The sequence below is a fragment of the Rhipicephalus microplus genome, chromosome 1 (assembly GCF_043290135.1).
Source record: "Rhipicephalus microplus isolate Deutch F79 chromosome 1, USDA_Rmic, whole genome shotgun sequence".
NCBI lineage: Eukaryota > Metazoa > Arthropoda > Arachnida > Ixodida > Ixodidae > Rhipicephalus > Rhipicephalus microplus.
Window position 1 is genome coordinate 166,613,370 of NC_134700.1, and position 12,455 is coordinate 166,625,824.

At 40.1% G+C, this 12,455-nt stretch overlaps 1 protein-coding gene across 1 annotated transcript in view; it reads left to right on the top strand.

Annotated features, from left to right (window-relative positions):
• The window catches only part of LOC119178275 (carcinine transporter), a 41,714-nt gene extending 29,744 nt beyond the window's left edge, over nucleotides 1–11,970 (top strand). The window contains exons 9-11 of the mRNA XM_037429470.2: nucleotides 3,976–4,157; nucleotides 5,338–5,516; nucleotides 6,488–11,970. Coding sequence (XP_037285367.2) covers nucleotides 3,976–4,157; nucleotides 5,338–5,516; nucleotides 6,488–6,539 — 413 coding nt within the window. The 3' untranslated portion in view covers nucleotides 6,540–11,970. The remainder of the gene's footprint in view (nucleotides 1–3,975; nucleotides 4,158–5,337; nucleotides 5,517–6,487) is intronic.
• Nucleotides 11,971–12,455: the final 485 nt, after the last annotated feature.

A 12,455-nucleotide genomic window follows, 5' to 3' on the forward strand; every position in this document is an offset into this window, starting at 1 on the left:
CAACTCTCGCAAATGATTTCCATCACTTTGTGTGTTCAGGCATGCTTGCATCACTGATGAGTAGAAAGGTCTTCTCATTGCTTTGAAATTACTCACTTGTCATTCGAAAGTGGTTGACTAGGAATTTTTTCAATAGCCAAGACCCAGTTTAGAAAAAAAAGGGGGGGGGGGGGGGGGCATGTTTATAGGTTGTGTTAAAATCTATCCCTAGTTCTTGCTTCATGTGAGGATTGGTTAACAGGCAAGTAGAAGCTCAAAGCTTTGCTTGTTTAATTTTCCTGCATGCAGATGTTGTAACCTGCTTTATCGTTCCTGCCATTGTTGAGATGGTGGTTTTCTTGCTTGGTCACCTTGTCAGCTTGCTTGCGCGAAGCTTCGTCATGGAGCTTTTTCGATCTGACTGAAGGAATGCTGCAAATGCTTTTAGCGCACAGCTGTAAGTTAGAAACATGCTCTGCTAACACTGCAACTAATGTTTAGGTCGGGATTTGTACTAATTCCACTGCAGACGTATGCTCTATTGGCATTGAATCTTTTTCTGTCATGCACTAAATTAGTATGGGTACATTAGTTATTTATATTTTGAATTGCATGAATCCACAGCCTACTAAAATATGCAAGCAGTTGAAGCACGTGTGAACTTTTTTTTGTACTATTTCTCAGGCATGCCTGTATATAATGACATTGTGCCATTGAAGGGGTCCCACAACACTTTTTGAACATTGCTAGAAAATGCTTCATATCGGTAGTCGAGGCTCTCGAGAACACGCGAAACAAATATTATAGTGCATCGCGCGGCCTGGAATTGACAATGAATTCTCAAAGTCAGCTAAAGATCACTTTCTGTCCTCTCAATAAATGATGCCATATGTATACGTAAAAATCATTGTGTAATTTGATTGATTTGATTGATTTGCGGGGTTTAACATCCCAAAACCACCGTATGATTATGATAGATGCCGTAGTGGAGGGCTCCAGAAGTTTCAACCACCTGGGGTTCTTTAACGTGCACCCAAGTCTGAGCACACGAGCCTACAGCATTTTTTCCTCCATTGAAAATGCAGCCACCGCAGCCGGGATTCGATATCGCGACCTGCGGGTCAGCAGCCGAGTACCTTACCCACTAAACCACCGTGGCGGGGCCATTGCGTAATAGGGTGCATTAGGGGGGGGGGGGGGGGACATGGCAATGAAAATTATTTTTTTTTTGTTATTTATGAAGATCAAGTGATGAAGTTTGGCATGCAGATGTCTTTTGGGGTGCTGATATCATAACTGAGATCTGTTTTCAGCTGTCTAATATAGTTTTTTAAGTTACAATACTTGATAGACTCTCTTTGTCATCCCAAAATTAATTAATTAATTGGAAATGAGTTTGTCAAAATTTTTGCACAAGGATATTCACAAGGGCCCATTCTGTGCTGTAATGTTATTGATTTATTTTTTAATATGCAAGGAAGCACGCAAAAAAATTTTTGAAATGTCCTGGGCATATTGTTCTGCTAACAACCTTTACAAAAAGCTAACTATAAAAATCTTGTTGATGTGCACACAAATAGTTACAGTTTTATGACGCTCACCAATGTCTCAGAATCTAATTCCAGAAAACAAAATGGCTCTATTTTAATTTCTTGCGAAATGGCAGAGGGATGACTGAAAGCAACTGCTCGAAAAATGAAAGCTGAGAAAATGGAGCTCAAAGAAATTGGAGCTCGAAGCTAAGAAAATGGAACTTGGAAGGGAGCTGGTTTTAGTTTTTATTAAAAAATACAGCATTGTGGCTATCTTCAGCTTTGATCTGTCCTCTTTACAGTGATGCCAATATACTGGCACTGTGCCAGGTAAACGCTGCAGATTTGTATTTTTTAAAGCTAAATTTTCTTATATCATTTGACGACAGCCTGCCAGTAAAATGCTTTTTTCTCAATGTCTGCTTCTTATTTTGGTCTAATATTTTACCATAATGAAAACATGGTCTTAAGATGGCAGAAAAAAAAACATGAATAATAAAATGGAACATTTTGACCAAATTTACCATTCTCATTTACCGTCCCCCCTTAAGTTAGCTTGCACCAAACTTCAAAGGAGCTGCTCGAATGCGCTCGGTTGTGCCACCTTCAGAGCTTAGCGTAACTGTAAGTTCTGCCGACTTCTTTTAGGTGCTCGAAAGCCTTACATGGCGAACGTTACGTTGCTTTCGTGGTAGGAACGAGTGGTGAAGGGGAACGCACTTCATCAGAGGAGAGAGTCGGAAACATGTCGTATCATCCAAAAGGCGTTGCAGGAGCGAGCTCTCGTGCAGTCTCGTGTGCACCGTCTCAGGGTTGGAGCGCATAGAGTATGCACCGTAACTACACACTGGAAGTTGCTCTATAACTGTTAAGTTTACAAAAGCTGTGGCGGTCGCGTTAACTTTACAAAAGCCAGTTTGAGCGCGCTCCAGCTTTTTCAATTAACGCGCTCATAGACTCAAGTTTCATGTCATTGGCTGATTCAAGTATGGCATGCTCGGGAGCGATAGCGCCCACTGTAAGAGGCTGCAACGTGTCGCCACGCTCGATTGTGAAGTTCCTTTTCCTTTCACACAGAGGAGGAAGCCGGGGTTAAAAGCTGGAGTGCCTGACAAAGGCCTTGGCACCTTTACAGCCTGACATTAATAAATGCAAGCACATAATTGCAATGTTAGCTGCATTTGCCAGTGTAACACAATGCTGCTGTTAAGTATGCAGCATAGGCAAAATACGAAGCTTCATGAAGCAACACAAAGTGATACAATGTAAAAACATTTACACAGTACGAATCGGATATGAGTAAATGTTTTCTTGTTTGCTTCTTGAAAAATTTTAATGCAACAACAAAATCGACATTCATCGACATTTCATTAATAGCTACGGTTACCTGATAATTCAATTTTTGTTTGCCATAGTTTGTGCACATCTTAGAGATCCAGTGGATTTGTTTTTTAAAAACGGTGTGCATCGTTAAACAAAGTACAGCTCTGAGTGTATAGTTGATTGCTCTCAATACACTGCAATAGTCGAAAAAGGTAGACTTGGACTTAAAAGCTGCGTGTTCAATAAAAAAAAAAAATAAAGAAAAAGTGTCCGGTGTTACAAAGTGCTTGTGACGTACCTTCTTCTCTTGTGCCATCTCTCCCTGCTTAGTTTTCAGTCTTTTTGTCCGGATGAGAGAAGAGAGAAAGAAATTACAACGTGTAGGAATTCTTTATACCTAACTCCGCTTGTACTGAACGAATTCTAAAAAATTTTGTGGCAGTCAACTCGTGATGCTATAAGCTCCTTTAGGTAAGCCATTGCATGGTTACTTGAAAAAGTGTTGCAGGGCCCCCATTACACACTCACATTACTGTGCCTAGAGATTTTGTATTATGGATTTACCTAGTAATTATATTGTTTTAGGTGATCAACGAAGTTGTGCTTTGTAACTTTGAAATATTATTAAGCATTCATAGGACTGAGCATTTGAGTTTTGACACATTTTTTATCGCAATTTTTTCACAGTTGTTGAAGAAATAGCCATTTTGAGTAAGATGTGATGGCAATAGAAATAGCTTTGTATGCACTGCTAATTTGTATTATGAACCATAATTAGCTAATGCAGTGATTTTCAATTATTTTCTGGCTATCGGGGACCGCATAGTCTGCTCATATTTTACTGTATGATATTAGACATTGCAACGGGGCCACGCTTGAAACAGCACCACATTCCAAGCTGTTTAAGCTATCTATATTCCTGTTATCATTTTTACATATCAATAACCCTATCAACTTTGTCACAAGGGTAACTGCCCGGTGAATAATTATCAGCTTACTGTTTGTCTGATGCTGTGGCAGAAATTATATTTGAAGGAGTGTTTCTCTCATTTGTTTTATTGAAGGCTCATATGTATGTGCTCTAGTGCTTATGTCCATTATGTTGCACTGATGGTATACTGTGAACTCACCTTTTCTGCAGGTTCCCATGTCTCTGTACTGGTGCTGAGCCTTTTGATGAGGGTGTGCCTGACGGCCGAGTACGACACCATCATGCAGTACTCTGCTGAGGTGTACCCAACTGTTCTCAGAGGTCGCGGCTTGGCGTTACTACGATTTGCCGGCACCCTCAGTCTCTACGTTAGCCCACCTATCGTCTACTTGGTATGTAGTGGGCGCAACATTTCACGTTCACCTGCTTTAGGACTGGTGTGGCCATTGCACAGTTTGTCACCAAAGAAAAGAAGCTTTATGTTTAGTTAATGTTGTTTTTCAATACAACATACTGCTTCTGCTTAGTGATTAGAATAAAGAGTGTTTTATTTAAAGACACCAGCTGTCATGTGGCAACTTTACTGTATTCTGATTTGAGGTGCATAATGATGCATTATGACTAATTTGTGCCATTGAGGACTTGCAGCACAGTGGATAACTAGGGCACTCAGATATAGTCAGATATAGTGTTTGGGGAAAATAAGGCTGGGTGCTATATTGAATTTAAGGGAACATGCAGTATTTGCCAGAAGAGCAATGACTTTACTGCTTTTGCACTAGCTCTGCAGCAGCGAAATACCAATTAGTGAGTAGTTTACCATCCTTGTTAATGACTTAGCATCGGAAGGTCATTCTTATTTGGACTGTCTGAAATGACTAAATTCAAAATTTATGCTCATTTGTTTGATTTGTGTTACATAGGCACAAATGACTGGTAGGCATGACTCTTTTTGCTGATATTTGCTGGGATGTGCTCATAGTTGTAAGTTTTCAGCAAGCATTGCTTAATAACATTTTCGAGCGTCACTTGGCCATTTTATCTACAATAAATGTGAAACGGCTGTCTGGGGCAATGCTGCACATTTATTTCTTGTTTTATTTGTTTCAATTGAAAAATGGCCTAACTGTCGCAGCAACATAAAAAAAACACGGTGCTCACCACAGCCGTAGTGGATAGAAGTGCTGTTCTGTTGCGTTACAGCTAATGTGTTTTGAGTAGCATCACATCAGGCGATGCCCACTTCGGATTTCTTGTTTACAAAAGAGAATGTCGGCCGGGCAGCTGCTTACCAAGAAACGCAACGTGAACACTCAGTGCTTTTTTGTTTAATTGAGAATAGTGCGTGTTATAACAAACAGTTTCTTTTTTGAGGAATCTGTCGTTAGAATGGAGAATAGTGAGCTATGTCTCAACAGAATTTTGGACTTCAGTGTGTTGTGACATAATTGCATTAATTTATGGCTATATCCCTCAAGCAGTTATGTTGATGTTTAGCAGCTTTGACTGAGCTTGAGCTGTGTATACTGTCTAGAGATTCCTGTCGACGCTGCGTTTTCGTGTGTCGTGCAGTCTCGCCTGGACCCCACATACCCAATGCTCATCACTGGCGTCATGTCTCTGGTTTTGAGTATCCTCTCCTTGTTCCTGCCTGAAACCAAAGGCAAGCACATGCCTCAGACGCTGCAAGACGGAGAGCTTTTTGGAGCAGACCAGCGTATCTTGGATTTTCCTTGCCTCGGTGACAAAGGGTTAGTGTCACGTCATTATTTTTCTTTTCTTGCTTTTAAGGATGTTTGATCGTTTATGGCTAATGGTTGAGATTTTATGCTGTTCTCATTTGATTTTTCTGGTTTAAAAAGTCATTTTGAAAGGAGGAAGAAAGATGGATTCCAAATTTTATGTGTATAAATTTTATGTGTCTTGTGCGAAGTTACATATGCACATTAGCCCCTCCTCTTTCATGTGATAGTTTGATCAGCACATGGAAGTTTTATAGAAGCCAAAATTACTCCCTGAAAGCTTAATAGCTGGAACATGAAGTACAAGTAGACTTAAAAACATTTCATTGGAATTCAAATTATGACTAGTCATGCTTCTGTCCTTGCTGTGCTTGGGATGTTTACAATATAATGCAGCATGAGCAGCCTGCCATGACCATTGGAAATCACTTCATCTTCTGAGTTTCAGAGGCGCAGAAGTATTGATATAATTTTTTGGTTAGCAGCACAAAATGTTTAGTTTTAGATGCTTGTTGCCATTGGTGTTCGTTGTCATTCAGGCATTGAGTGCAAAAGAATGTGATGTGGTAATCACGTGAAACTTGATGCTGTGCATATTTATGCTGTACAACAGCACATTCGCTTATTCAAAAAGGTAATCATTTAGGTAATCATTTAGGTATTTAGGCAATCATTTGACCTTCGAAGGTAAAATTTGACCAACAGCATTATTTCAATCTAGACTGGTTATGAATCGGCTTAGTGAGGTTTGCCCTATATCATTGCAGTTGGCCTTAACTTAGCCGTTCTTTAAAAATCACAAAGCTCTAGAGGCTAATTCAGGCTACACAAGAATTCGCTTGGTGTGGTTACTGCGCAGCTTTAGAGGTGTGTGTCAGAAAAGTGGGAAAAAAATTCTTCCTGGATGTATTGAAGTCCAATACTGTTTGTGAAAAGCTCCGTTGAGTATTAATGCCCTTAAAAATTTTTTTTCTTTGCAGCGAGCCAACGCGTTGTGATTCACCCAATGCATCTGCTGCAGTGAGCTGCTAGGCATCGTCGATCTGCAATTTTAATCTACAAATGCTCGGCACAATCAGCATCAGACTGGGTCATTAGCAGGTTTAGTTTTGTTGTTGTGAGGAAAACACTCAAAGGTCAGAAAAGGTAGCTTATTTCATAATTTTTTATGAAATTCGTGGTTGTTTCATATTGTTGATTATATTCACAATTCAACTATGAGCTAGCAAGTGATGCCTTGGTATTTTTTTTTTTATGTCCAGCAACAATTGTACATTTTCTACCAGGTAAGATGGTGCGTAAGTGTGTCTGTAATATTTCTCTTTGACTTGTAATATTGTAGTCAACAGTTTTTCAGGATGTTCTCTCTGAGATTGAGTTGAATGCTTCTGCAGCGTGCATTCTACCTGGAACTACTGATATATGTGACCATATTGTTTTGTTGTTTTACTGGCCACAAGCACACATTGCATTATAGGATGTCTTTCACAGAATCCATTGCCCATCCTTATATATGACTTCTTACACTATGAAATGTGATTTAGTGAACAGAACTTGCATATGTATGCTACTTCGTGCAAGGTTAGCCCAAAGTACAGACAAACATTTAGTGTACATTGTAGAAAGTTACTTGCAAATCATTGCTGAAGAAGCCTTATATTTGGTCTATTGACAAAGGGATGAAAGCTTTATTAGCTTTGTAGGAATGGAAGTGCCTTATAAAAGAGCTTTTCTTTTGCCTACTACGAAGTGGTTGTAATCACCAGGGGCATAGACACATAATTTGTAGTTGCTAAGAAAAAATGTACCCTATAAGCTTTCACTACAATATTTTAGTGTTCGCTTTAAAAAAGACATACTTATTAAGGAAGCATGTACTTAGTAAAGTACTTTTGCAAATTCTATACCGGTAAAAATGTGTGCTTACCACAATCCTGTAGGATGGCGCTTGCTTAGTCACAGCACAGTCAGCTGTGAGATGGGAGCCTTGAATTTGCGCATATTTCTTCGTAATGGCTAGTTGCAATTTGTACAATGTAATCTTTTATATTAACTTATTGATCATGCATTTATATAATGTCAGTGTTGTACTTTATGCCAAAGGCTCACTCTGTAGTGCAAGTGACCAAAAGTGTCTACCGATTTTTGGTGGTCTTGTCTGTCATTACTATTGCCAGATAATATAACGTAGGAAGCCTTGCCGTAACTTACCTGTCTTGGTCATGTCCAGTTGCCACAATCGGTTCACAATGTACCAGTGCCACAGTTCATGAAGGGGCAAGTAAGCAGGCAGTAATGCCACCTTTGCAACTCGCCTTCACACATTCACATTTACTGGCTTGAGACAATGTAATATCCATCTTTGCTTTTCATGCACAATGACTGTGCACGTAATACCGAGTGTATGACATGCAACATGTGGGGATCATGGGTCAGGTTTAGCTCTGGTAGTTGCGTTGTCTTCAACGCGTTATTTACGTGTACTAACCATTTCTTCACTTTTCTTTCATCCTGATGCAAGGCATCAAGAAAGTTGATATACTGAAGCACTATGCCGATTCCGTGTCTTCTCTCTTGTTCTTGTGGCTTGGTTTACAAATGCATATTTGGCGTCCGCCACAGTGGAGCAGCAGTGATGGTGCTTGACAGCTGACCCGGAGAGTGCGGGTTTGATCCCGGCTGCGGCGGTCGCGTTTCAGTGGAGGCTGAATACTAAAGGCCCATGTAATGTGCGATTTCAGTGCTCGTTAATGGTCTAAATTTCCGTAGCCCTCCACTACGGCATCCCTCATAATCCTGTTGTAGTTTTGGCTTGTTAAATTAGAGGTACTATTATTAAAATTATGTCAGGTAAAGGGACTAGAAGTTCCACAGTCACGCCTTTTTTGCCTCATCAGCTTCTAAATGCTAGAGGGAAAGTAGCTCTCTGTGGGACAAGCCCGCAAATGCACGGCCCTATGCAGGCAGCTTCTTCCCGTGAAATCATCAACAGAAGGTACATGCAACTATTCTCGCAGCCTGGTTCTAGACTCAGATGATGGATGAACGCAAACCTCTCTGCTGTGATACTCCTAGTTGAAGTGCAGTGAAAGCTAAAAATTGTGTTTTACTAGCGAAGTTACATTAGCTTCTGTAAATAGTGCTTACTATCATGTAACTTTGGTAGCCACATTAGATATGGAGCGTGTTTCAAAAATGCACATTTTGAAAGATTGCCTGGTTATTTTTATTATTGCTTCTTGTGTAGCCAATATCTCTTTCCAAGCTGGTTGTTTCTAAGACTGATCATTTTGTATTGCTTGAATTCTGTAGCAAACTTGGATCACCGCTGCTCTGAGTCTGACGAACCTGCTCCTCTCTCCCAACTTTTGCATACTGCATTGTTGGGCATTAGAGAGTCTGCTCACAAGCTTTTTCTGTGATGCAGTCAAGTTCTTACGTGGCATATCCTGCACATTGCATATGTTGTGAATTGTCATAGATGTAGTCAAGTGGTTTATGATCATTTGTCTTGTAAAAGTGCCTGTAACGTGTAAGTGCAACTGAGCACAATATTTATGGCTATATGCTCTAAAAGGTTTGTGCTATTTGCACGTAGGCAGTGACCTGTAGCTACAAATGTTAGTCACGTTAATTGAGTGTATACATGACGTTATTGTGGAACTCCTAATGTTACTTACGCATTACACACTGCTTCAGTAACAAATTCTCAAGCAACATCTTTTGCATTAATCACCCAGCTGCGGGTGCAAAATTCGTTTTTGAAGATCAACCAACTTGAGCTGAGATCTATGGATTAGCAACATTTTTGTTTATTTCTTATTTGTGTAGGATGTGAAAGTGCCAGCAGGCTGTTAGGGAAAAGACACGTCAAGGCTTCAAAATGCAAGGTTGTGGTGATAACACCATTGCTTCGGTAAAGTTCTGGCTTTCAATAATGCGAGTGAATTATATGGCATATTAGCAATCATGCTGAACCTTTGCACATGTGAGCCATCTGGGCATGTAAACTGTAATTAAATTATAAATCTTGGTGAAAAAGGATTGTCAGCTCTCTGTAGCTGGCTGTTAAAACCAAAGCTACGCATAAAGTCGACTTCCGTCAATACGAAGTTCACAGGAACCGCAAAAACTTCTAATTAATCAAACTTCCAACTAAGCAAAATGCACAAGAAACTGCACTCTTATTGCTTCAAACCTGACAGTTCTCTAAGAAAATAGTCTGGGATATTTTGTTGCCAAACCTGGCTGCGGCTAGCAAGTTTCCCAAGCACTACACATGTTGAAGTGCTTCTTCAAGATTGTCTTCTTTAAAAAGACAAGAAACGCAATATAAGAGCAAGACCCGCAGCAACACTGGTAGTACTCGGTGGCGGTTCATTTCTGTGTCATCGTCCACTAGCCAAATCATCTGCACAATTTTTCTGTCTATTAGTGGACCGCATGTATCGACATTGTTGTCACGACAACACATTTTCTAATACGGACGGGGTTAAGGATGGCCCCAAAACTAGCGTTGTCGAGTTCACCTGTTCGCACTTTATGAAATTTGTGAGCAAGTTAGGCTTAATGCCGTACTTTTGTGCGATGTCTTGCTTGGCGGTGCCTCCCTGGTCAACTTCTTTCAAGACTTTTGACTCAAGGTCAAGTGTTCGGTAGGGGCCGCAAGTTGCCATTATCAAATGTCGCCACCACAATACTCAAAGTCAGCTGTTGAAACACGTGCGGAATCAACCCACAGGGCGTTGGCGGGCTAGTTGGTTTACCATGCTATGTTTGAACAGCCCAACTGAACGCAGACGGAGCAGGACACATAAACACACACAGAGCGCTGTGTGCGTTTGGGCGTTCTTTTCCACCAGCGTCCAGTCACACTGTTCTAACTTCAACCAGACTTCAACGAAGCACGTGGCTGAAGTATGTGACCACCACTCAACACATCACAACAAAAGATCTGGTTAGCTGATGCAATTAATGCGATACCCTGGCGTTCACTAAACAAGATGGCCGCTTCATGAACTGTGATGCTGCGGGCAGTGGCGATGGCGGCAATAGCGCAGTCCAACAGCTGTCTTGGCACATGAAGAACTCCCCATTTTATTCAAAAATTATGGTCACTTTGAGGATCTCAACTGAAAATAACTTCTAATTAACCAACATTTTTTCCCATAGGCATGCATGCAAAATTGATGAGATAGCTTGTTGACTTTTAATTAACCAAAAACTTCAATTAAGTGACTTCAAATTATCGGGAATCGACTGTACTATGTTGTGTCACAATTACATTTTTGGGACTGCACGCTGCTTAAAATCAGTGTGCAGTAGCAAAACCATTTCTAAAACAAGTATAACTTTTCAGCAATGCATGCTTGATTTTTGTAGAAGGTGTAGAAGCAAAAATCCTTCCTATTTTATCATTTGCTTGAGTGCTGATGCACACTCTTGCTGAGCTTACTATAACAAAGAAGAATGAGCTTTTTTGCGAAGCTGAATGTTTATAGTCACTTCAAAATTTTAGTGAGAAAGTGACCGTTTCAAAGTTTGAGCAGCTAACATACACTCTCCAGTATGCTGTGATTACAATAATTTTATTTCTGGATTAGCTAATACTTGCACTTGTGCAAGCTTTTACTAATGGCTATTATATATAAGCTATTGATGCATTAATGTGCTGGTGCACTTTGCATCATTGCCATATGCCTAATTCCGAACTTAAATATGAGCTGGGTATGTCCACAAGTAAATGCGATTCGACTGCGAAGAAACAATGAAAAAAGATTTGCTGGACGGACGTACTAGTGTATTCTTGCAATTCATTCTCACCGGGTTCAACTTCCAGCCATCTGTGTTTTAAGTTCAGTATGATTATGTAGTGAATTGGGTACCCTGAGTGTTGCAGAGTGAGCCAGTGAAAGAAAGCACTTGAATCTCTTTATAATCATTGGTCAGCTGTGTTATTTGTTGATGTTGTGATTGTCATTTGTTACCAGTGAAGTGAAAAGAAAAGTGCCTCACATGGAATACGTGTTCTTAGTTCAGCTAGAACAGGCGTGATTTTCGCTATCTCAGGACGCACTTAAGCATTGCCTTTACGCAACGTGAGAAGTGCTCTGTGGTATTGTTATCCACACACATATCCAAAGAAATGAAGGTCATCACCATTAGAAGTGAACAAAATGCTGCAACAAAGAGCCTGCCTCATTTGTTTCCACATAAAATTTGCACATACATGATCTCTGGCTTAGTTTCCAGCATACATAATCTTGTGTAACCCTGTATGTGATAGTGAAGTTCTCGGTGACCTGCTGGTATGCATTTTTACACTGCATGCTTCAATGGTAACAAGTTCTCAAGCGAACCCTTTTAGTTCAATAATTGCTTGCTACTCTTTGCCTGTGTCAGATTCTTTGAAGTTGTCAAATGTTTTGTGATTGGAAGTAAAACTATAAAAAGGTTCCTTGTATATGGCCCTCTTTCTCCTTGTTCTTTACAATATTTGTTTACATCCTAGAGATACTTGACTCCAGCTTTAACACTACAGACATATTATAGCAATTGAAACTCTTTACTGGTCAGCTGTACGATACCTCTGTGAATACTATGTCTTCATTAAAAAGAATGCAATGCAATGCAACATCTTCATTATGAAGAAGTGTAGTGGTTGATAAAGCATTTTGTCACCCTTCAAAATTGCAGTTGACGAATTCAAAGCAAGGTTACAAGTGATGTTGTACTGGAGTTATGGAATTAGGTTGATCATGCAGTTCTTTAACTCGTCCCTAAAAGCTTATTTGTACGTATTCTTGCATTTTGCTTCTATTTCGATACAAATACTTTGGCTCGGTATTACCAAGCTTGTGCTTTGCAGAAGAGTACTGCAGCTACCAAGATGCTGCAGGTCAAAAGCTGCGTAGACTCTACCAAACAGGTGTTGTAGGCAGAACTGCA